Genomic DNA, 26,202 nt, shown 5'->3' on the forward strand with positions numbered 1-26,202 from the left:
TGACCCTGTCTCTATATCCATCCCAGCTGGGTGGTCAGGAAAGGACAGTGCAGTCTGAGCCCAGGGTGCACCTCAGTTTAGCCTCTGACAAATCCCTTCTAGAGAACCCGCTCTGCGGTATTTCCCACCCTCCACGTGGTGGGTCAGAGCTCCAGGGGCCTCCACCCCTTGAGCCAGGCTTCTGGCAAAGCTATAGCAAGTCCCGTGGGATGACAGTTTGGGCACCAGGCTGCCATGACTTTGTAGGAGCACCCCCTTCCCAGACAGGGCCACAGGAAGCCAGGGCTGATGGGAACAGTGCTGCAGCAGCAATGCGATAGGTCCCCACAAGGATATGGCTGGGCCAAAGGTAGCTCTGGAAATGGATCCCTACTGCTGCCCCTTCCTCCTATCTTGTCCTATTGCACACATCCTCTAGCATCCTAAGGAGAGAGGTTCTTGCTGGGTGATCACTGGGATTATGGAAACACGTGGGCAATCCCCAGAGATCTCACCCTATATAGGCTCTCTGGTTCTTCTTCAGTAACATCAGGAGGAATCACTGAAGCAAGAGTAAGCATAGCTAGGATAAGTTTTTTAAACTGCCACTACTGAATGACTGTGGTGTGCAGTATTTGACACGGATTATATCTCATTTTACCCTCAGTGGTAAGTGCTATATCAATTTCTACTACCTCCCACAGTTGGAGAAACTGAGGCTCAGGGAAGTGACCTGCCCAAGAAATGAGTATTATCTGACTCCAAAGCCTGGGTTCTTGACCATGAACGATGTTTGTGCCTCTGTTTCTCCGTATGAAAATGGAGAGAGTGAGAAGCTGTGAAAACAGAGGTGCAGTGAAGGGCCTAGAGATGTGGTGACCATGGACAACTCGGGATGTTAAGGTCACCGTCTTCAAACCTCTGCTAGGACGCTGAGACAGACATTGCTAGCTTCTCACCAAACAGCCATCCTCTCCCTCTTTCCCACTAACAGAAGCCTAATTTGTTCAAGGAAGCAACGCATCTGGCTAAAATATTCACCTTCCCCTTCTCTACATTTAGGGAAGGGAAAATCCCTGCAGTGGCTTCACTTCTGCATGGAGAAAAACTGTTGCATTTGAACCTCTGCTGTCAGGAATGCAGAGGTGAAGCTGGGCATGCGGTGGCTCTCTCTGAGTGTGAGGACAAAAGTCACCCTCTAAGGACAGCGGGTGGGAAAGGCAGATGGAGGCAGGTCCCTGAGGACATCATGGAGCTGCCACTCAGCCTGGCACAGCCTCTCTGATCAAATTATGTGAGAAAATAAGCCCAATGGGTGAGGTGGTAAAGCAGCTTATTTTTAAGAATTATTTTTTAGAGAAAGGGTCTTGCTCTGTTGCCCAGGCTGGAGTGCAGGGATGTGATCATAGCTCACCGAAGCCTTGAACTCCTGGGCTCAAGGAATCCTCCTGTGTAGCTGGGACTACAGATGCATGCTACTATGCCTAGCCAATATTTTTATTTTTAAATTTTTTTTGTAGAGACAGGGTCTCACTGTGTTGTCCAGGCTGGTCTCAAACTCCTGGCCTCAAGCAATCCTCCTGCCTCTGCCTCCCAGAGGGCTGGGATTACAGGCAGGAGCCACCATATCAAGCCACAGGAAGCTTCTCTTACCTGCAGCTGAGCACAGTTCTAATTTACACAGTCCTCAAGCACTGGGACCCGTGGGTAGAAGCTACAGAGAAGTAAAAACCCTTCTGGTTTCAGCAAATCCAAAAGGCAAATCTGTCAAAAGCAGGCCTAGACCACCTCGAGACACAGTGAACTCCCCATGCCTGGAGAGACAGAAGCAGTGACTGAGTGACTGAATGACCACTTGGCAGGATGATGGGAAGGGCGTTCTGACACTGGCTGGGGATGGACCAAATGGCCTTGCATGCTTTCATCATTGCCACTTTGGGAGGTGAGGAAAGGCCCCCAGGATACATGCCTGGTTATGTATGGGCAAGTGCTTATGCCCTACTGTGACCTGCAAGGCCCCCGAGGGCACCATCCAATAGAACTTTCAGGGATGAGGAACATGTTCTGTCTCTGCGCTGTCCCAGCCATCGAACACTTGAAACATGGATAATGAGACTGAGGAAGGAAACTTTTCCTTTCTTTAACTTCAGTTAACTTAACTTGAAATAGCCACAGGTTGCTGGTGGCTCCCATACTGTACCACATTGTCATCCATCCCTGCCACCTTCCCACACTCTCTCTGGCCTTTCCTCCCACTACTGTCCTCCCCGTCACTCCGCTTCAGCTCCACTGGCCTCCTCAGTGTCCCCAGAGCATGCCAAACATATGCCCACCTCAAAGCCTTCCCTGGCCCCTCCCTCTCCTTTGTGGCTCTCCCTCACACAGCCCCCTGGCCAACTCTTTCAATTCCATGTCTCTGCTTCAATGTCAATGAGGCCTTCCTCAGTGAGGCCACCCTGACCACATATTTTGAAAGGCGGCTTGCCCAACCACAGGTTCTGTCTTTTATGTGCATCTGTTGTCTGTCTCCCCATTGGGAGGGCAAACGCCATGAAGGCGGGATCTTCAGGTTTTCTTCCCCAAGAGCCTAGAACATTACCTGGCACGGAGCAGGCTCTCAATAAGTTCTTGCTGCCTGTGTTTCAAGGCTGAAATTAGTGAAATGGAGGGTGCCCTTGCTATGGGTTCTTCCCATTATAGGGTGTTTAAGGCCTGACATTCGCCAGTCAACCAGGCTTCCTGGGCCACACACACTTGCTGGGTGCTATGACAGGTGCTGGCACCTGGGTCTGGGGTACCAGGGGCACAGAAAACAGGGAACCCAGACTAGAAGGGAGCTCGGAGCTCCCCTGAGGGCGTAACAGTCAAGCTCAGTGAAGCCAGATGAAAAGAGTAGGTGTTAGTGAGGGAGCAAAGGAAAAGCATTTTGGGCAAGGGAATGGCATGTGCAAAGGACTACAGGCAGCAAAGAGAACAGCCCGTTGGAGCAAACACGGCTGAAGGCAAACGATGGGGAGAGTGGTATGAGACAAGGCTGGTGGGGTAAATGGAGCCAGAAAGGAAGGGACTTGGGGCCAAAGTAAGGAATCTGGAATTTCTCCTAAAAGCAGCACCCCTGGTGCCTGCATCCCAGCTCCTGTGTCTACCCCTAGTTTCCCCCGTAGCTGTGGAGGTCAGTTCCATGTAAGGTCAGACTTACCCAGCACTGTCAGGATTTCACACAAAGCACAGCTATCCGCTTCCTGCCCAGAGCCTGCTCTAAGGCTGCAGGAGGCCCCTTTACCCTCTGCTGCTTGGGAAACTCCCAGTGAATGTGGCACTGGAGCCTCTGTCCATCCTTCAGGTGGGCAATGCTGCAGGTCCTGAGGTCTGAGCTGGATCCAGTCCCCGTGGTCTGCAGTGATGCCTCAATAACACACACCTGCACTGCCTGTCCTTCCCTCACTCAAGCTCCCCACTCACTCCCTCTCAGCTTCTTCCTCCTGGAATCACCTCCCAAATAAACTATCTGCACCTGAATCCTTGTCTCAGGCTCTGCTTTTGCAGGAACCCAAGCCAAGTGCTCCGTGAGAGTTTTGTGCAGCAGCGTGGCATATGCAGGCTGGTATTTTTTAAAGGTCATGCTGGCTATTGTGTGGAGAACAGTACGGGGGCAGAAGGAGGCATGAAAATCAGTGAGGGGCCCTTGGGGAGGAGCAGTGAGAGGGGCTGCTGGCCTGCAGTGGGCTGGTGGCAGTGGAGAGAGAGAGACAAATAGGGGCTGGAGCCAAATAGGGGGTGCTTGGCTCCCCAAAGAACCAGAGGCTTGAGAAGCAAGGAGGGGTGACATGGAGGCCAGGCTTGGGTCATGCCTGGTTTTGGGAACCAGCCTCACCAAGTTCCATCCCTCAAGCCCCACCTGGCTGTGAAGACCTGTTGCATAGGGGCTAATTTTAGAGAGCTGGGTGTTTACTTGAAGGATTTAAAGACAGGCTTTATTTTTAACTCCCCACCCAGTGGCAGGGACTCACTGGTGTGGACTTAGGAAGTCAGGTGGAAGTTGGACCGGGCTTTGGAAACCCAGGGAGAGAAGCAGCATTTGGGGAAGGATGAAACTTAAAAGAGACAGCCGGCCTTGCCACATTCCACTCATCCCGGGCTCCGGGTAAGAACGATGATAAAACTGCCCACGGTCTCTCCTTACCCAGTACCCACCGAATGCCATGACCACACAAAGCCCTCTACAAACATCGCCTCATATCGTCCTCACCATAACTGGCGGGGTGGGGGCAGGGCTATTCCTGTCCCCATTCTACAGACAAGGAAAGGGAGGCTCAGGGAAGACTGAGGACACTTGGTGGGCAAGTGACAGAGTGGGATCTGAGCATCAATTCCCCAGAGCCCCAGCCTGCACTCTCAATCACTATGGCATTCAACAGCATGGCTGGGCACCGAGGTCTAGGCATGGAGTGTCAGCCTGGCAGCAGCTAAGAGACTTTCTCTTCCCATCATGGTGAAGAAGGTGGAGCCTGGCTGTGTCAGTTCTCTTATGAGTTTGAACTGGTTTTCTCATCTGTGAAAAGGGCTAATATAATAAATAGCACCTCCTTCATGAGGCTAAGATGAAGCAGGGCACAGAAGGGGCCTCAGTGTAGAGGCTGGCAGGCAGCGGTGGGAAGGGGGCACTGGGAGATGCCCTGTCCATGCCAAGCACTGCTCCCAGCGCTGCACATTTATCAACAGCCACTTGACCCTCTCCTAGGCCCCACGAGGAAGTTTCTCTCATGATCCCCACACCTTAGAGATGAAGAAATAAATGGAAGTACGGGAAGCTTAGGGGAAAGCCACTTGCCCAAAGCCAGTAAGAGTGCAGGACTAGAGCCCAGACTGCCCGACCCTGGCCTCAACTCTCATTGACCCGGGGCCCCCACTAGCATTCTCATTTTTACTGTTCTCTCAACACTCTTGGTCTGGGCCCTTCCAGCACTGAACCGAATCCCTGGGGCTCAGCTCAGGAGCCAGGAGCAGGCACTGGTCTCACTGTGGGGAAACCCTTGCATCTGTGGGACCTGGATGTTTTTCTCCCAAAGGCACAGGCTGCTGGCCTGTATGTTCTCTGACTCTGCCACTTGGGCTAAAAAGTAAAGCTGGGCCAGACACAATGGCTCATGGCTGTAATCCCAGCACTTTGGGAGGTCAAGGCAGGCAGATCACCTGAGGTCAGGAGTTCAAGACCAGGCTGGCCAACACGGTGAAACCCCATCTCTAAAAAAAATACAAAAGTTAGCTGGGCATGGCAGAGTGCCTATAGTCCCAGCTACTGGGGAGGCTGAGGCAGGAGAATCGCTTGAACCTGGGAGGAGGAGGCTGCAGCTAACCAAGATTGCACCACTGAACTCTAGCCTGAGCCACAGAGCAAGACTCACTCCCGACTCACACACACACACACAAAAAATGAAAAGTAAAGCTGGAAACATTCTGGAGCTAGGCCCTAAGCACTGCTTATAAGGGTGGAGGGATAAAAACATTCCTTTCCACTTCGAAGAGCTCTGTCCTCTTTCATTTGATTTATTAATTGTGACCCAGAAGCCAACTGAGGCTTCACAAGAGCCTCCCTCACCCTGCCTACCAGCCACACTCATCTCTGCTCTGACCCGGACTCACTGTACAACCCTAGCTGGGTCTCTGCACCTTGCTAGGCCTCAGTTTCTCCATCTGTGAAATGAGCACATTGGGCCTCCTCTTTCCTAAGGCACCTTCCAGCTCTTACCAGCTTTTTCTGAGGACTGAAGGGGGCATGCTGGGTCTTTTCTCTAGTTCTCTACACTCCAAGCGTGGAAGACCTGGCTCCCCCAAATGCATGGTCACTGTAGCTCTCTAACATCGCCCTGCTGCCAGGGACCCAGGCAAGCTCCTCTCTCTCTCCCCAGACCACTCAGCCTCGGAGTCACAGCTGCCTTGTGTATGTCGCGAGAATCCGGGTCTGACAACTCAGGAAATTCCATTCACTCCTGCACCTCAGTTTCTGGGCACAAAGGGATTTTGTCCATCTGGTAATTCACAAAGGATGGATATGGTAAAGTGCAGGTTCAGGGTCGGGGGCCTTTCCAACACTTTAAGCTCATCCTCAGGGAATTCAGTCTCACTTAGTGGAAACTCCAACCTATCCAGGCATCTCAGGAGGCGAGCCAGAGACACTGAGAAAGAGGACAGATGTAGCCTCTGCGGCTATGGGCAGTTGTTTGGAGGAGTGTTGCAGGTGGACACTGGGTTCATGGAACACCAGATTTTCTTCAGTTTGGCAAAGATGCAAAAGACTCATTGCACATAGCTCCGGCAGCCAGGGTGTGAGAAGACTTCACTCATGTACTGGTGGGAAGTTATAAACTGAGTGCAACCCTTTTGGATTTAACTTGGGTTCTGATAATAATTAAAATGTACATTTCTCTTGCCCCCAAAATTCTCCTTTTAAGAATTTAATCCATAAAGTTTCATCTGCATGTCTCTTGCAACGATTATTCTTTAAATATTTGTTGAACATATACTGGAGGGTGGGGTGAGACACTGGATGGGGTTGGTTGGATTTTTGCTGAATTCACTCAATTTGGTCCCTATCAAGAGGAACCAAATTGACACTTTGACAGTAAATGTCAGGAGAGTCAGTCCCTTGCAAAGACCCGCGTGAATTACCATTATATTCCCAATGTGTTCCAGTGCTGCTTGAATGTCCCTGATGGGATACATTGCCTGGCTGGGGCATTCCTTTAACCAGTCCTGTGAGCAAGGATATTGGTCCAAGGCTGTTCATTGCAGCCTCACTGGTGATCAAAAAAACATGAAATGGGTTCAGTCTCCATCAAAAGAGATCTGGTTAAATGAATCACGGTACCTCCGCACTTCGGACCAGTATACAGCTGATAAGAGAGGAAGATACATCTCCGTGTATTACTTAAAAAGATCTCAAAACATATTACATCAAAAACACAAGTTACAGAACATCATCTGGGTAGTCCTACTTAGGAAAAACAAAAACAAAACCAGAACAGGTAAGTAAGTAGAAGAATTCTATAAGCGAACCGTAAACGGTCACTTTAGAGGTGCAACGAGGGTGGAAGTAGAGTGGGGGTTTTATCTATCACTTTTTTATTTTGTATGCATATGACCTTCCTTGGATTTCATATGTGTAAGATCTTCCTTGGATTTTAATGACAGGTATGTTAGAGCAATGTAACAAAAGAAAAAAAGAAAGAGAAAGAGAAACCCACTGTATCTGAAGTGGCGGCATAGATAGATCAGGGCCAGAATTTCAGCTCTATCACTTACAAGCTGTGTGACTGAGGGCATGTGAAAACCAAGAGCCGGGCATGGTGCTCACACCTGTAATCTCAGCACTTTGGGAGGCTGAGGCAGGTGGGTCATTTGAGGTCAGGAGTTCAAGACCAGCCTGGTCAACATGGTGAAACCCTGTTTCTACTAAAAATACAAAAATTAGCCAGTGGCAGTGGCATGTACCTGTAATCCCAGCTATTCGGGAGGCTGAGACAGGAGAATCACTTGAGCACAGGAGGCAGAGGTTGCAGTGAGCCAAGATCACACCACTGTACTCACGACTGGGTGACAGAGTGAGACCCTGTCCCCCCCGAAGGAAAAAAAAAATTTCTCTATATGCCTAAGTTAGAATTAGATGAGTTAATTTAGCTGAGCACTTAGTGGCCGCCACATATGACGTCCTCAATGAACGTCATCCAATAGTGTTGGCCATTATTATCCACACTCTCTTGGGATCCCCTGAGACAGCTGAGGCTGGAAGATGTGACTGGAAATGAGTGCTGAGGCTGAGTCAGTCCTCAGATCACCTGACTCTCATTCCAGTGCTCCTTCTGCTCTACGTGGCTGCCTCTGTTTCCGACACAATGGCCTTCCCCTGATAGATGAGGAAAGGGCATGTGGTGAGGTAACAAGGAAAGGAAACAATGGGTTCTTCATTTCTTTCCCACCTGCTGACAACGTCCTGGATGCAGAAAGGGAGAATGTGTTGGGTGAAGGTGACCTGAGCTGCCCTTCGGGGTGCCGTGTGGCCCTGGGCTCATTACTGGCCTTCACCGCATGTTGGAGCTGGGCATTTCCCCTCCCTTCTCCCCCACAATCTAAGGCAGACATCTCTCAACACCTGCAACCCCCCTGATTCAACAGTGGGCAGACTGTCACCTCAACACTCCCCTTCCTCCAATTAGAAAATCAACATTCGGCCAGGTACAGTGGCTCATGACTGTAATCCCAGCACTTTGGGAGGCCGAGATGGGTGGATTACAAGGTCAGCAGTTCAAGACCAGCCTGGCCAAGATGGTGAAACCTTGTCTCTACTAAAAATACAAAAATTAGCTGGGCGTGGTGGTGGGTGCCTGTAATCTCAGCTACTCGGGAGGCTGAGGCAGAGAATTGCTTGAACCTGAGAGGTGGAGGTTGCAGTGAGCTGAGATGGCGCCACTGCACTCCAGCCTGGGTGACAGAGTGAGACTCGGTGTCAACAACAACAACAAAAAATCAACATTCTCCTTCCTCCAACTAAAAAAAAAAGAAGAATACAAAAAGGATAATTTGACTAACTGCCCCAGGCTTCTGGAAGCCCAAGCCCCTGGCCAGCCTCCTAATGGTGCCACCAGACCCTGCCTCTCCACTCCAGTGGCTCTGCCACATTTCAGGTCTCCACCATCTCCCCAGATCGCTGCAGCAGCCTCACTGATGCCCAGACTACAGCTTGACCCTTGCCACACAACCCCTCATTCTCGTGACAAGAGCCATGATCCGGGTATGGTCATACACATTTGGGCAGGCCGCTCCCAGCTCTCATGGCTACCCACTCACGAAGCGGGGGCAGGGGCTGCGTAAGCACAAATACGTGATTTGCCCGGCCTGCATAATATTTGTCATGTGTGTGAGTGTGTGTATGTGTGCATGTGTATGTATGTAGCCACACAATGGTGGGTTTTCCTGCATGGATGTGAGAGCTTTGGGGTTTAGTGAAGGATGTGCTGGGCCTCTCCCCATTTTCCTGTTGCTCCATCCCACTGCCTGTGACCCCACCCTATTCTTCACCACCTTCTTCTACCCTCTTCCCCCTAACCCCTGCTCCTAAACCAAGTCCTCCAATTTGTTATGCAAAGTACTTAAGAACTGGAAGATTTCACGCAGGACATGGTGGCGCACGCCTTGTTATTCCAGCAATTTGGGAGGCTGAAGCAGCGAATCATTTGAGGTCGGGAGTTCAAGACCAGCCTGGCCAACATGGCGAAACCCCGTCTCTACTAAAAATACAAAACTTAGCTGGGAGTGGTGATGCATGCCTGTAATTCCAACTACTGGGGAGGCTGAGACATGAGATATGCTTGAACCCGAAAAAAGGAATTGAAAGATTTCACACTAACCAGATGTTATGTGCCCCCTGATGTGATACAGTATCAAGTACCCAGAACTATTTATTAAGTTTTCATGTCAGAAAAATCTAATCTGAATCCTTTCTAGATAGAATTTACAGGATTATAGGAAAGAGAGAAACTAAACAGCATCATAAGGAATAAGTCTGACAAATTATAAAAAAAAAAAAAATGAGGAGGATGCTCTAGACTAAGAGATTTATGACACAGCTCCCAAGCTGAAAAGAAAAATTAAAAACAATTTTACTTAAAGTAGCAGCAAAAAGAATAAAACATTTAGAAACAAATTTAGCAAAATAAGTATAAAATTGAACACTGAAAACTACAAAGCATCACTGAAAAAATTAAAGACTTAGACCAATGGAAATGCTCCATGTTCATGGATTGGAAGACTTAAAATTGTTAAAAGAACAACATTCCCTAAATTGATCTACAGATTTAAGAAAATCCCTATCAAATCCCAGCGGCATTTTTTTCCCCTGTAGAAATTGACAACCTAATGCTAAAATCCATATCGAAATGCAAGATAATCTTGATAAATAAATGCAAGATAATCTTAATATCCAAGATAATCTTGAAAAAGAAGAACAAGTTAGAGTACTCACATTTCCCAACTTTAAAACTTAGTACAAAGCTATAGTAATCAAGACCAGCCTCTGGCATAAGGATTGAAGTATATAGATTGTTGGAACAGAATTGAGAGTCTAGTCAATAAATAACAAAAAGACAAATACAGGCCAGGGGTGGTGGCTCACGCCTATAATCCCAGCACTTTGGGAGGCGGATCACCTGAGGCCAGGAATTCAAGACCAGCCTGGGCAATATAGCAAGACCTCATCTCTACAAATAATTTTTTTTTTTTTTGAGACGGAGTGTTGCTCTGTTGCCCAGGCTGGAGTGCAATGGCATCACCTCAGCTCACTGGCAACCTCTGCCTCCCAGGTTCAAGTGATTCTCCTGCCTCAGCCTCCCGAGTAGCTGGGACTACAGGCACCTGCCCTCATGCCTGGCTAAGTTTTGTATTTTTAGTAGAGACGGGTTTCACTGTATTAGCCAGGCTGGTCTTGAACTCCTGACCTTGTGATCCACCCGCCTTGGCCTTCCAAAGTGCTGGGATTACAGGTGTGAACCACCTTGCCTGGTCAAATAATTTTTTTTAGTTAGCCAGTTGTAGTGGCATGCACTACAGCTACTTGGGAGGCTGAGGTGGGAGGATACTTGAGCCCCAGGTAGTGGGCCCCAGCCTGGGCTGCAAAGTGAGACCCTGTCTCAAAAACAAAACAAAACAAAAAGATGAAGTAAATATGGCAAAACTGCTAACAATTATTAAATCCAGTTAATGGGTACATGTGTGTTCAGTTTACCACTCTCTCTGTTTATATATATGCTTCACACCTTCCCATAATGAAAAGTCAAAAACTGGAAGATTTTATAACAAAATGCCAGTCTCTAGTTTGTCTTGAAAAATCAAGAGCTGTGCTAACATTGAATCCATGTTCCTCCGGGACAGCCGTTAGTAGGAAGGGCAGCACCACCCAAGGGGTCTTGCGGAGACCCGGGAGACCTGGTTCCCATAAGCCCACCACCCTCTAGCGAGTAGGACACAAACCTGTGGCCTGCCTGGCCCCTGGATACTTTTAGCTTGTAACATCAGACTTCCACTCCACCGGGCATTCAAAACCAGTCCTAACCTGGCCCAGGCTGCCTTCTCCGCCTCATCTCTAATCTTTCCCCACCCACTTCAGCATTCTGGATGACTCACTGCTCCCAAAATAAACCGTGTGCATTCCTACCTCCATGCCTTTGCACATGCTGGTTCTTCTACCTGGAATGACCTTGCTTTTCCTCTTTTCCACCTGGCAGACTCCCAGCTAGAGGTGGCCCTGCAGGGAGCTTTCCTAGACCTCCTCTGGAATTGTTAGTTGCTCTTTCCATTGGACCCCACCAATTTCAGCTCCTTCCTCCCTGTCCTCCGCCACTGACTGTCCGATCCCTGCATGGCTTCGTCCCCAACCTAGGAGTCCCCAGAGGACACTGCCCACACTGGTTCACCACTGGGTGCTCAGCACCCTGGCACAAGCCGGGTGCAGAGTAAGTGCTTATTAAAGTTTGTGAAAGAAAACCAACCAAAGGTCAGATTGTGGCTAAGAGCATTCTAGAACCAGGTCACCTGGCTTCAAGTTCTAGCTCTGCCATGACTCAGTTGTGCCACCTCTTTGAGATACTTAACCTGTCTGTGCCTGTTTTTTCATCTGTAAAATAAAAATAACAGTACCTCCCACACAGGGTTGTTTTGAGGATTAAATAATACATTCCCAGTGGGCACAGTAGCTCACACCTATAATCCCAGCTCTTAAGAAGGCCAAGGCGGGAGGATAGGTTGAGCTCAGGAGTTTGAGACCTGCCTGGGCAATATAGCAAGACCCTGTTCTCCACAAAAAGGAAATTTAAAAAAAGGTAACATATGTAAGGCACTTAAAATCATGCCTGGCCCCCAGAAATAAAGACTAGATGAATGCGTATTAAATAAAAATTCAATAAGCAGGTTCAAAGTTGGGCAATTATTATCAAGAGCCCCCCTGAGACCTAATCCAGTGTCAGACTCTCTTCCCTCCAGTGGCTCCTGCTCACCAGAGAAATTCAGCTCCCAGCAACTGAAGAAGCCAACTCTAAGCTGTGCTCAACTTGGGAATTTCCAGAGCCAGCATGGTAGGGAGATGGAGGTGGGGGGTTGAGGGGGATAGAAGACAGACAGATGTCACCCTGGTACAAAACCTGAGATGCTCCAAACCTCACACCCTAGGGCAACTGAGAACAGGCCATCCCCTGCCTCTGCCATGGGGACACAACAGCAAGAAGACTAGACAACAGCAATGGCAGCTGACACTTACAGGCTACTTCCTGCTTGTAAACCCTGAGCCGTGTGTATATATCCTTCATGTAGAGGCTCTGCTTTAACCTTGTGAAAACTTTTCAAGGTGGGTCTTTTAGAAATTAGAAATTTGAGGTCTGGAGGGAAGACAAGATATAGCAAGCAAGGGGCTGGGTTTAAGCCTTACTCTGAACACTCACTGTGTTCCTTCCAGAAAACACGCATTTATCAGGGTATTGGCATGACAACCTGAAAACTTTAGGCACCTCCCCAAACATACCAGCTTCCCTCCACAATCCAGCATCTATGACCTTAAAAGGCATCACAAAAGAGTTCTTAGCTACAAAATCAGAAGACATAAATCTAGTTCCCTCCCGATCATTTTGTGGATGTGAGTATATCTAGATCCTTTTCTGCACCTCAGTTTCCCCAACTGCATAGTGACAGGGTTGGGATTATTCTGAGGGCCCTGAATGGGTCTACAGTGACACTGTCCAAGGAAAACATAACATGCATCACATATGCAATTTTAAATGTTCTAGTAGCCACCTTCAAAAAAGTAAAAAGAAACAGCACAATTAATTTTAATAATGTATTTTGTTAAACCCGATATATCTAAAATATAACCATTTCACTATGTAATCAATATTTTAAAAATTATTAATAGGTTAGTTTACATTCTTTTCATACTAAGTCTTTGAAATCCAGGATATGTTTCACATTTACAGCTCATCTCCATTTGAACCAGCTACATTCCTAGTGTCATGTATGACGCGTGGCTACCATACTGGACAATCTAGGTTAAGAATCTTTTTCAATTCATAGCTCATTTTACAGGGAAGAGCTGTCTCATCCTTCTCCCTTCTCTTAGGAAAGATATCCTGATTGTAGCCTCTGGGCTGACAAGTTCCACATAAGCCCGGAGGGAGGAGCTGGAAGCCACGATGGAGAGAGAACCAGGGCCTGTCTGGGTGTGAGGAGGCTGTGGCTGCTGGGGATGCTTTCTGTCTATCTGCTGCCAGATTACTCATGAAGCCCAGGACTGGGGAGAGTCCCTGAGGAAGATGACCACAATCCTGCTTTTCCTCCTGACCCCAAAATTCCCTTAATTGGAAATTCAGCCTGAAGCTTGAAACCCATCCAGGCAGCCACCCCCATCCATGGCAACAGCTCCGTGGGCAGGCAGGACTCCTGTCTCAGACACACAAGGAATGCAAATCCCCCGGGGCTCTCACAGCACCACTGCATGCGAGAAGCTGGGTCCCAACTGCTCAGTCCCCAGGCTCACTTCCCGGCTGTGGGCCTGCCAGCCTTCTCGGAGGGAGCTCGACACCTCCACGTGCAAGGGCACAGGCATTGGCAGGAAAGACCAGGAGGGCAAGGAAAATAAGGGGGCATTCCTCCTTCTCCCAAAACTTCCACTTCCTCACCTTTAAAATCAAATGTTAGATTGTAGCAACGAACGTCTTTACTGCTGGCTGCCCTGTGCCAAGCATTCTACAGGCATTAGCTCACCTACTTCTCTGAGGAAAGAGGATCGCAGGGTCAGAGTAGTGAAGAACTTGAGCAAGGTCACACAGCTCTGCAGGAGAAGAGCTGCATTTCTAATTCATGGTCTTTTGAATTAAGAACCTAAGCTCTTTCCTGCTGTTCTCTGCCTAAGTGTCCCAGGGTGGCCCGGGAGTCTGGGCTTACACTTGTCATAATTAGATACATTTAGTGTAATTATTAAAAATGTTCCCTTTGGATGAAGGAGCAAATCTTCCAAACAGAAGAATTTCAAATAATATAGGTAGATATTGCCCCCTCCAAAATCTGGTGCAGCTGAATTTCAGACCTTTGTCTCTCTTGAGTGTGGGCTGCACTGAGTGTCTGAATTACAAAGGGTAGAATGGGAAAAGAGGAAATAGGAGCCAGACATCAGAGAAACCTGGAAGACCCACCTTAGCCAAGAGATCAAAGTTAATATCCTCAGTAATCAGTCATGTTCATATCATGTGTCCCCATTACAATGTGATGAAAAGGGCACTTTACTTTGTGGTCTTCTTCCCCCAAATCTATAACCTCAGTCTAATTATAAGAAACATATCAGACAAACCTATATTGAGGGACACTCTACAAACCATCTCACCAGTATTCCTCAAAACTGTTGGGTTTGGCGTGTGGCTCACACCTGTAATATGAGCACTTTGGGAAGCCAAAGCAGGAGGATCACTTGAGGCCAGGAGCTTGACAACAGCCTGACCAACATGGTAAAACCCTGTCTCTGCAAAAAATACAAATATTAGCCAGGTATGGTGGCACACACCCATGGTTCCAGCTACTTTGGTGACTGAGGCACAAGAATCGCTTGAACCCAGAAGGCAGAGGTTGCGGTGAGTCGAGATGGTGATACTGCATTCCAGCCTGGGCCACACAGTGAGACCCTGCCTCAAAAAAAAAAAAAAAAAAAACCTGTCAAGGACTTACAAAAAAAGGAAAGAATGAGAAACTGTCACAGACCATAGGGGACAAAGAAGACCTGACAACTAAATGCAATGTGCGATCCTGCGTGAAATCCTGAAACAGGAAGGACATTCATGGGAAATTTAGTGAAACGCAAATAAAGTCTGGAGTTCAGTGAAGAGTTATGTGCCATGTTGGCGTTGACAAATGTACTATGATAATGTGAGAAGTTAACATTAGGGGAAAATGGATAGAGTGTATAGGAACTGTCTGTAGTCTCCTTGCAACTTTTCTGTAAATCTAAAATTACTTCTACCTAAAAGTTTTATTTTTAAAAAGTGCTCCCTTTTACTCATAGAGGTGTTCAGGTTTAGACAGTCAATTATATGACCATCTGGTCATAATCCTGGTCCTTTACCAGAATATCTAGGACTGGGTCATTTTTAGATGAAGTCTACAGTCAAGGCACCAGTGGGTTCAGGGTCTGGAGAGGCCATTATCTTCCTCCAAGATGGCACCCTGCATGCTGCATTCTCTGGAGGGGAGGAAGGCTGGATCCTCACAGAGCAGAAGGCAGGAGTGCCAAAAGGCAAAAAGGAGTCAACCCCACTCTTTTATAATGGATTTAATCCTACCCATGAGGGTTAATCACCACTCGGGCATTAGTCTCAGGACTAAGCATCTCTCAAAGGTCCCGTGTCTTAATATTACAACGACAATTTCAACATGAGTTTTGGAGGGAATAAACATTCAAACCATAGTTGCATCTAACCAAGAAGTCTTAAGAAAATCTCCCATGCCTTCTGTCCCCCTTAATGATGCCAACTGTTCACACATTTAGAGCAATTTAAAGTTTACAAAGTTGAGCATTAGCAAGATGTGCTAGTTAAAGTTTTAGAATCAGAAAGCTAGAAGTTGATGCCTGGGTTCTCCCACTTGCTTGTCAGGTAGTCTTGGGCATATTACATTCCTTCTCTGGGCCTCAGTTTCTACATCCATAAAATGAATTCATTGTATGATGACAATGACACCATGTCTGATGTCCGGGACTGTAGTGGTGACTATGATGGGCCACCCGGATTCCCCGTCAGGACTGAAGGACTTATTTCTCCCACTCCCAGGTACTCAGACAGTTGCCAGCTGCCAGCCCTCTCCAGGGATTGCCCTTGGCTGAAGAGAGCTGTCCAGCCCCAGTCCAGCCTCCTTCCAGAGGGTAGCCTGCATACAAATGTGGAGGGTTTAAAGATCCAGCTCCCTCATCCCAACTTGGGATGACTTTGAAGGCTATCTCCACTGCAGAGCACCCCTTATGGTTGGCTGAGGCTTTGTTGAGACTGCATTGCAACCAGTCTCCCACTGCCCAATCTGGCCTTCTTCCCTTCCCCACAAGTGTTGACCCAGAGAGTGCTCCTTATGCATTTCCTGCATGTTAATCTTCATCTCAAAGTCCACTTCCCAGGCGAACTCACCTCACAACAGGATTGTGAGCCACCTGACCTGCACTGTCTTTCCTAACCCTTAGACCAACTTGTCTTTATAGATGAGACCACTGAGATTAGAGAAGAAGAAAACAGATCTGGCCAAGGACATACAACTAAGAAATGGCAGTGCCACAGATGAGAAACTGACACTCAGGCCAACTGATCTGCCCAGATCAATGAGCTAAAAAATGGCAGGGCCAAGATTTGGCCCTAGGCCTGCTTAACTCTGAAGATCATGTGCCCCTCTCCCGCCCAGGCCATTTACCGCTTCCCAAGAGAATTGCTACAGCCCAGGACAGGTGAGTGCCTTTTACCATCCTCCTGCCAGACCACACCACTGCTGTCCTTGCAGCTCACTCCGGATTTGCAAAATGAGAATAAGAACAATATCTACCTCTTCAGGTAGTTACTGTAGGTAATTAATGTAGGTAAAGACCTCAGAACTGGCACACAAGGAATCTTATTTAAGTGGTGGGTTAAAAACAAATCATGTAAGTCATGTAAAGCTGCATCTGTGAGGCGTTCTAAGGACAGAACAGCAGCTGACAGTGAACCTCAGCAGCTCTCTAAGGGGATCAGGGTTGCCCTGACCTCCGAAGGAGTAGAAGTCATGTGGGCAGCAAAGGAACCAGTATGAACTAAAGCTCTGTGGCAGGAGGAACTAAAGAAGGAAGAAGCAGCACAGAGGGAAGAAAAATCCAAGCTCAGGGAAAGAATGAGAAAAAAATAAGTCTGGTAAGAGGGTGGGAACCAGATTATAAAAGGCCACTCACTAACTGGGTGATTTTGGACAAGTCATCTTATCTATCTGAGCTTCACTTATCTCATCTGCAAAACAGAAATTAACATAGTACCTATCATAACGATTAATCACCTCTCAAACATTAAAGGGACTGAGTGAGTCAATATCTGTGAACCACTTAGAACTGACTTGTACCTAGTAGGTGCCATAAATGTTTGGAACTTTATGTGAAACATTAGAACTTTATGTGAAGTACAAAGAGAAGACTTAAAGGGGTTTGAATGTAGATGATCCGGTTGGTGTTTAGTGGATGGGAACGTGGATGGATGCATGGGTGGATGGATAGGTGGGGGTGGCTGAATGAATGGAAGTGTGGACAGATTGCTGGATGGAAGTGTGGTTGAGTAAGAGAGGTGGCTGGCTGGCTGGTTGGATTACCTGGTGGCTGGTTGGATTACCCGGTGGGTGGGAGTGCATGTTGTTTTAATGGACTGAAGCATTGCTGGGTGAATCAATGGAAGTACTTGAGTGAATGGATGTGTGGCTGGATGTTAAGATGGATGGCCAGGTGGCTGGAAGCAGCTGAGTGAATGCAGGTGATTGGTGGATGAAGGGACAGGTGAGTGGCTGAAAGGGTGTTTGTATGTTTAGAAGGGCATCTTGGTAGTTGGATGGGTGGTTGAATCAATGGATGGATGAGTGATTAGCTGGCTGGGAAGGTAAAAGGATTAAAAATTGGGGAGGTTGGATGGAAGAGATGAGTCAATCTTTGAGTGAATGGGTGGTTGTTTGGGTAGATGATGATGTGGGACCGGGGGTGGCTGGGTGGGTAGAGGGGTTGTTCAGTGAGTGTTAGAGAAGTTAGTGAATGAAGGAATTGGGTGGATTTGGGTGGGCGTCTGGTGATTGACTGCCAGGATGTGTGGATAGATGTTTGACTAGATGGCTGGGTGGGTAAACAGGAAGTGGAATGGGTGGGGGGATGGGTGGATGACTGGAGAGATGGTTGTCCAGGAGCATATTAGAGAGGCTGAGTGAGTGGAAGGGTTAAGTCAATGGAGGGCTGGGTGTAGTTGAGTGATGGATGATGGATGAGTGAACAGGAGGCACCAGCTCCTGAAGCGCCTCCAGTTAACCCTCTGAAGGTGATGGGGGTAAAAGAAGCAGAATCAGGCTTGGAGACAGGGCCTTCTAAGTTACCCTGCCCCAGGCCCCTCTTCCCCAACCAAAGGCAACCCCTTCCACCCCCATCACCGCTGTCCTACCTGGAGGCGGCGATCTCGGCCTTCTGGCGCGCGATGGCAGCAGCGCGCTGGGCACCCTCCACACTGTGCTCCACCTTCTGGCGGACCTTGTTGCTCTTGAGCTGCAGCACGCGGCGCTTGGTGTCCTTGACCAGCACGTTGTGGCGGTACTTGCCCTCCTCGCGGTGGCCGTCGGGCAGCGTGGTGCAGCCGTAGCCGTGGCGCAGGTTGTCCAGCCACTCGCCCTCGTAGCGGAGGCCGCTGGAGCGCTCGCTCACGCCGAAGCCCGAGCGTTTGTCATTCTTCCATTCGCCCATGTAGGTCTCGGTGGTGGTGGCGTCGATGTCGGCCTCGAAGGGCGCAGCCTCGTCGGCGCCCTCGGCGGCCTCGCCCAGGCTGGCAGTGGAGGCGGCGTCGCTGGCGCCCGAGCTGAGGTCGCTCTTGAGGAAGCTGACGCGGCTGCGCTGGCTGCCCAGGGACGTGCGCGACTCTGCGCGCCTCAACTTGCCCAGCAGCGCGCCCCGCTGGAAGAGGCCGCCGCCCTTGGGCGCCCGCGCGGCCGCCTCGGCGTTGGCCAGGAGGCTGAGCGCGAAGCCGCCGCGTGGGATGGCGGGCGAGGGCAGCGCTGGGCCGTCGGAGGCCGGCGAGGCGGGCGAGTCCGGCGCCACCGTGCCGTTGCTGTGCTCGCTGCGCAGGGACGACAGCGACGTGCGCAGCGGCGAGCGCACCACCACGGCCATCCCGTAGGGCACGCTCTGGCGCACGCCGTAGCCGTGGCGCATGCCGTTGGTGAACTGGCCTTGGTACGTCCCTGCGGGCGAGGAGAGGGCGCGTCAGTGGGCAAGGAGAGGGCGCGTGTGCACAGTGGCCTGGGAGGGTGAGGGCAGGAGTGAGCAAGGCGGGGTGGGGGAGTGTGAACCTATTAGAGTGTGCAGTAACACAAGTGGGTCAGCCAGGAGGAGCTTGCACGATGGTGGGAAAATTTCCGTTGGTGGGAACATGGTAAGGTCACAGCTCATGTACGGATAAGCCAGTGAGTTCGCATGATAGTGTGAATGTTGGAGAGCCTGGAGCTCTGTGTGTATGTGTGCAAGATCGTGTGTACAAGACACTGTGGGCATGCATATCGATGTCTTTTGACTATATAAGATCATGAGGCCGGGGAGGTGGCTCATGCCTGTAGTCCCAGCACTTTGGGAGGCCGAGGTGGGCAGATCTCTCAAGCTCAGGAGTTCAAGGCCAACCTGGGCAACATGGGGAAACCTCTCTCTGCAAAAATCAGCCAGGCGTGGTGGTATGCACCTGTGGTCCCAGCTACTAGAGAGGCTGAGGTGGGAGGATCACCTGAGCCTCGGAGGTCAAGGCTGCAGTGAGCCATGATTGTGCCATTGCACTCCAGCCTGGGCTACAGACTGAGACCCTCTCTCTCTCTCTCACACACACACACACACACACAAATCATGAGCGTGCAGTGCAGTGTGTGCACAGTGGGTGAGTGCCTGAGATCTCATGGAGGTGACATTTTGGATGTGTATGAGGTTCTGAGTGTGCAAGGCTATCAGAGTGCCAAAGAACAAAGTAATATGTAGCACTCCAGACTGAGTGTGTGGTGGGCATCAATGAAACTGAGACACTGAGACCAGGTGAGACCATATGGAGGAAGGCTAGTGGTGTGTACAAGGTGTTGGCAACCTAGGTCCTGCCTGTACACAAGTCCGTGAGCTGCTGGGACTGAGATGCTTTGTTAGTAGCCATGCAAGTTGTATGTGCGTGGAGAGGCAGTAGAGAGTAGTGGTTTAGAACACAGACTGCAGAGCCAGGGCCCCTGGGTCCAGATCCTGCCTCTGCCTTTACTAGTTGTGTGACCTTGGGCAACTGACTTAACCTCCCTGTGCCTTAGCTTCCTCATCTGCCAGAGATAATAACTGCCTCTTACCTCCTAGGGTATTTTGTTTGTTTTTGTTTGTTTGTTTGAGGTTTAAACGAGTTAATGTCTCTGAAAAACTCTGAAAGCAAAGATATGTGTGTGAGACTGTGGCTCTACAAAGCTGTGCTCATGTGTGAGGTCACCTGAGTTGTATGACAAGCTGATACACAGCTGCCAAAATAATTTCATCCTTCACCCCCATCCTGACATGTGGTTCTCCCCAGGGCTCATCCAAAACCTTCTCCTATTCTCTCTAGATGATTGCATCATCTGGTGTTTTTAAACTGCCATCTATGTCCTGCTGATCCCCCCAAATATATCCCCAACCCCTTCCCCTCCCCTCAATAGCTCCAGATGTCACCTTGGAAATTTGTGTCCTCTTAGATGGTACACAACCACCTCCAGCTCACATCTCCCCTCATTCGCCCCCCACACAGCTGGGCCACCGTCTTGGTCTTTCTCTCCCATGGCAGTGCCACTGAAAGGCAGTTCTCTGCTTTCATCTTTGTACCTCCAACATATAGAACAGTACCTAATACATAACATTCAGTGCACCAAAGACAGAAAATCTGAGCCTTCTTGTTTTTTTTAAAACGCAAGCTGATACGTTCTTTCTGGTTAATAAAAACCGAAAGGTCTTCCTCCTACTAAATGTCCAGGAGCAAGATGGCTGGGTAAACAACCATGGCAGGGACTCTTAAGCTCACCCCAGCAGACCTGCTGTTGCACGGCTCTACCCTCTTCCTGGAACTCTTTTCCTCCAGATATCCTTCAAGTCTTTGCACAATGAGACATATTCTGCACCCCTGCGATGGTTAATGCTGAGTATCAACTTGATTGGATTGAAGGATGCAAAGTATTGATCCTGGGTGTATCTGTGAGGGGGTTGCCAAAGGAGATTAACATTTGAGTCAGTGGGCTGGGGAAGGTGGACCCACCCTTAATCTGCTTGGGCACTTTCTAATCAGCCACCAGCAAATATAAAGCAGACAGAAAAATATGAAAAGGCTAGACTGGCTTAGCCACCCAGCCTACAGCATCCTCCCTTGCTGGATGCTTCCTGCCCTCAAACATCAGACTCCAAGTTCTTCAGCTTTGGGACTCGCACTGGCTTCCTTGCTCCTCAGCTTTCAGACAGCCCATTGTGAGACCTTGTGATCGTCTGAGTTAATACTCCTTAGTAAACTTGTATATATATCCTACTAATTCTGTCCCTCTAGAGAACACTGAAGAATACACCACCCTCTTTAAAATTGTAATCTGCTTATTTCACATTGTGTGCCTTTATCAAAACATCTCATGTAGCCCATAAATATTTAATACATATACCTATTATGAACCCACAACATTTTTTTCCAAAATTGCAATCTGCCTGCATCCCCACCACCCTGCCTGCTGATCTACTTTTCCTTATTTTTCCCATAGCACACATCACCTTCTAACATACCAAGTGGCTTATTTATCACATTAATTACTTTTCTCCCTCTGCTAGAACAGAAGCTCCACGAGGACAGGGATATTTTCTATTTTGTTCTTGGATGGATTCCAGAACCTGGAACAGTGCCTGGTACATAGAGATGCTCTGTTAATATCTGCAAAATGACTGACTGAACCTGTCCAAAAACTCCATCTCATTGGGTGACCTCGGCAATTCCTTTTTTTTTTTTTGAGATGGAGTCTCACTCTGTTGCCCAGGCTGGAGTGCAGTGTTGCAATCCTAGCTCACTGCAACCTCCGCCTCCTGGGTTCAAGGGATTCTCCTGCCTCAGCCTCCCCAGTAGCTGGGACTATAGGCATGTGCCACTGTGCCCAGCTAATTTTTGTATTTTTAGTAGAGGTGGGGTTTCACCATGTTGGTCAGGCTGGTCTTGAACTCCTGACCTCTGGTGATCCACCCACCTCGGCCTCCCAAAGTACTGAGATGACGGGCATAAGCCACCTGACCCAGCCAAATGTTCTGCATCTTGATTGGTTGATGGTTTACGCAAGTGTATACATTTGTCACAGCTTCACATTTCAAATGTATTTTATCATATAGAAATCACACCTTGATAAAGCTGATTTTTGTAATGTAAATAAATAAATTGCATTTTTTTGTTTTCTGGGTTTTTTTATTTTTTTTAATAAATAAATTGTAAAGAAACTTTTCAGGAAAAAAAACCCATACAGCATTCTGCAAATATCTATCAGCTCTTTCCAAACGAATCCAGAATCCAGCCGCTTCTTACCACCTCCCTTTGACTAGATGGTGGTCTGTGCCACCGTTCTCTCTCGCCTGGATTTTCATAGTCACTGCCACACTGGTCTCCTGATTTTACCCTTGCCCCTCTATCCATCCCTCACACAGCAGTCAGAGGGATTTTGTTCACATGTATTAAGTCAGATCACGACGCTGCACTGCCCCTTCTTACTCAGAAGAAAAGCTGATGTTCTTAGTGACCCACTGGCCCTGCCTGAACTTCATCCCCATCGCTTCTCTGTGCTCCTCTCCTCCCATGCTCCCCTTTCCCTCACTCCACTCTAGCCACAAAGGCTGTTTGCTGATGCATGTGAGTCATGGAAGCACCTCTGGGCCTTGCCATTGCTGTTCCCTCTACCTGTAATGCCCTTCCTCCAGATACTTACACGGTTCACCCTCTGGCTATCTTCAAGCCTTTACTCATATGTCACCTTCTCAGTGAAGCCACCTGTGCCCGCCCTATTTAAGATTCGGCCCCTGCCCAAGGTCTTCTGTCTCCCTCTCTTGCTTTATCTTTCCTAGAGCGTGTCTAATGCAACATACATTTTGCTTTTTTTGTGTGTTATTGACCATCCCCCTCACTGGCATGTGAGCTCCTTAAAGGCAAGGATTCTTTTTTCTTTTTTTGTTCACTGTGGTATCCTCAGTGCCTTGAATTGTGTCAAATAGGTACTCAATAAATATGTGTCGGATGAAGGAATGAGTGCATGAACAGCAGGCATTCCGTAACTGTTTATCCTCTTTCTGTTTTGTCCATCTGCAAACAGCTCTGTGGAATAACAGCTCTGGAGAGGTATTTTATGGTTCCTGTTTTACAGATGAGAAAAAACTAAGGCCCAGCAAGGACAAAGGACTCATCCAAGATGACACAGCTGATTCAATATGCCAGAGCCAAACTCAAATCCATGTCTGGCTATGTTCCTCTACTTCTCAGAAGAAAGAAGAAAAAAAAAAAAGGAAAGGGGAAAGTGAGCACGGAGAGAGCAGAGAAAATGGTACATTGGGAGAAAGAGAGAAGACATCTAATCTCTGGGTCGGACAAGTTTATGAAACTAAATCAATCACCCTACCTTTGGCTTCAGTTTGGCATGAGATGGGCTGACGTGGTCCCTTTAAGCCCAAGAAAAACTGAGATTGCAACAGGAGAGCAGCTCTTGGCCACCAGTTGGGAAGGAAACAGTCAGGCTATATTAGGAATCTTACAAGCAAGTGGCAAGAGGCACAGACACCCAGGGGAGGCTGGGAGTGCCAGGGCCCTGGGAAGGGGAAAAACCAGCTGCTGAGGCCACCCCCAGCTCAACTCTCTCCAAGACAGGACAGTTCTCCCTGGGGACAGGAAGAATACATCTACGGAAGGATAGAGGGAGGACCCTGCCCATGACTGTCTGGCTGAGAGGGGCCATCTGCAGAAGGAAGGGCCTCCTCAGATACCCTGCGGGCTGCCTCCTCACTGGGCTTTGTAAACCCTGCAGGGCTTCCCACTGTCCCAAAGGGAAGGACCATGATCCTTAACAGCCTACAAGACCTGGCAGGGGCCGCCCCTGCCACCTCCCCTGCCTCGTCTTGGACTACTCACCACGCACACTCACCTTCCCACCTTGGGGCCTTCGCACAAGCTTTCCCCATTTCTTCGCGTGCTCATCTCTTCCCTTTCCCTGGCCAACTTCTGCCGACAGTTCAAGCTTTGGCTTAAACGTGACTTCGTCCAGTAAGGTTTCTGAGCCCCATTCCCTGCGTGTTGCCGGAAACAGCCTCGTGTTGTCACGTCATCCATTTTTCTTAGTGCTTTTCCCAGGTGCTGGTGAATAATGATCATGACCATTTGTTCACCATAAGGCTTTCCGGCTTGTCTTTAGCTTCCAAGGAGGAAACTTTGTCTACCTCACATTCTTGTTAAGATCCTGGCATCTAGCACAGTTTCCAGGCCCAGCGAAATCCTTGGTAAGCATCCCATGAATTTTCGACACTTTTCCTGAATGACACTCTTATGTCCTTTGAGGGGCAGGAAACCCATCTCTTTTCCCTCCTGACTCAGCATGCAATAGGCACTCAATAGTGGACAGCAGTGGCTGCCAAGGGTGTTGACAACCCTGGGATATTGGCATACATGTAAGATGCTGGTGAAGGCCATAACAATGGCAAAAATACAGTCCTGTTCCCTCAACAGGACTCCTGAAATTAATAAAACCTAAACGTAGCCTTCTCCTTGCTGTTTCTCTTCTGGTTAGTATAGAATAACAGGGATTTAAACCTAAACTCTGACATTGAATAGTTCTAAGACATGCATAAACTTTTTAAGCCTGCTGAGCCTGTTTGTCCTTCTGTAAAATGGAAATAATGATACCTGGGCCGGGCGCGGTGGCTCAAGCCTGTAATCCCAGCACTTTGGGAGGCCGAGGCGGGTGGATCACAAGGTCAAGAGATCGAGACCATCCTGGTCAACATGGTGAAACCCCATCTCTACTAAAAATACAAAAAAATTAGCTGGGCATGGTGGCGCGTGCCTGTAATCCCAGCTACTCAGGAGGCTGAGGCAGGAGAATTGCTTGAACCCAGGAGGCGGAGGTTGTGGTGAGCCAAGATCACGCCATTGCACTTCAGCCTGGGTAACAAGAGCAAAACTCCGTCTCAAAAAAAAACCAAACAAACAACAACAACAAAAAAAAACAAAAATAATGATATCTATGTTATCTGGCTGTTCATACAATCCTTTGCATTTGACAAGCTAGATGAAGACCATGCATTCTTCTAGCTAGGTGCTGGGATACAGAGGTGAACTAAGTGTACATGATCCCTGCCAGCAAGGGGCTTAGAGTCTTGTGCCAGGGATAGACTAAATTTAATTAATCAATCACAGAAGTAAACGCAGCCATGGCAGTAGTCCAGATGAGAGGTGATGCCTCAGGTCTTGAGTGGCAGGGAGTGGGGAGGGCTGGCTGAAGATTAAATGAACTATGTGTGAGACAGCTAGCTCAGTGCCTACTATACAGTAAGTGTTCAATAAAGTCTAGATTTTTGACAAGTCAGAGTCTTTGTCCAGAAAGGATTAACTGATAAGATGATAAAGAGCCACAGAAGACAGGATACAGATCAAGAAGAAAATGAGACCAGCTCCAATTTTCTGCCCAGGTGCAGTTGTTTGCAAGAATGCATGTTTGGGGCCAGGCGTGGTGGCTTATGCCTATAATCCCAGCACTTTGGGAGGGCGAGGAGGGTGGATCACGAGGTCAAGAGATTAAGACCATCCTGGTCAACATGGTGAAATCCCGTCTCTACTAAAAATACAAAAATTAGCTGGGCATGGTGGCACACGCCTGTAGTCCCAGCTACTAGGGAGGCTGAGGCAGGAGAATTGCTTGAACCCAGAAGGCAGAGGTTGCAGTGAGCCTAGATCGTGCCATTGCACTCCAGCCTGGGTAACAAGAGCGAAACTCTGTTAAAAAAAAAAAAAAAATGCATGTTTGTGCTCTGGAATACCCAGGTTTTGCTGGTTGGGGCACATCCCTGACTCAGGGAGAAGGCCTCAGAGCTTCTGACCTGAGGGGGCAGAAAACGTTGGAATCTGTTCATTTGCCTCCACGCTCCTAAACATACACCACGGTATAGTTCCCGGCAGCCATATCTACAGTACAAGCTCCCCTTTCCTGGTGAGAGATTATGATTTAATTGCTCTGGACATTGGATATTCTTCAAAACAACTCAGATGATTCTAATGTGCAGGCTGGGTTGGGAGCTGTAAACTATGCCCACTGGCCTCCCATCAACCAGCATGCTCCATTCCTTCTGTCAAACCTGCTACCTTGACTGGGCATGGTGACCCATGCCTGTAATCCGAGCACTTTGGGAGGCTAAGGCAGGCA

The 26,202-nt window shown here is 48.6% G+C and overlaps 1 protein-coding gene across 5 annotated transcripts in view; it reads right to left on the reverse strand.

Annotated features, from left to right (window-relative positions):
* JPH2 (junctophilin 2) overlaps nt 1-26,202 on the reverse strand; it is a 77,455-nt gene that overhangs the window by 30,937 nt on the left and 20,316 nt on the right. The window contains exons 1-3 of one of the 5 annotated variants that reach the window (XM_035298664.3): nt 23,932-24,010; nt 20,811-20,978; nt 18,198-18,987 (exon numbers count right to left, since the gene is read on the reverse strand). In XM_035298664.3, the coding sequence (XP_035154555.1) occupies nt 18,198-18,958 (761 nt within the window). In that variant the 5' untranslated portion in view covers nt 18,959-18,987; nt 20,811-20,978; nt 23,932-24,010. The other 4 variants (XM_054255389.2, XR_004742878.3, XM_003732833.6 and 1 more) reach the window with 4 other exon arrangements.

The sequence above is a fragment of the Callithrix jacchus genome, chromosome 5 (genome assembly GCF_049354715.1).
Source record: "Callithrix jacchus isolate 240 chromosome 5, calJac240_pri, whole genome shotgun sequence".
Taxonomy (NCBI): Eukaryota; Metazoa; Chordata; class Mammalia; order Primates; family Cebidae; genus Callithrix; species Callithrix jacchus.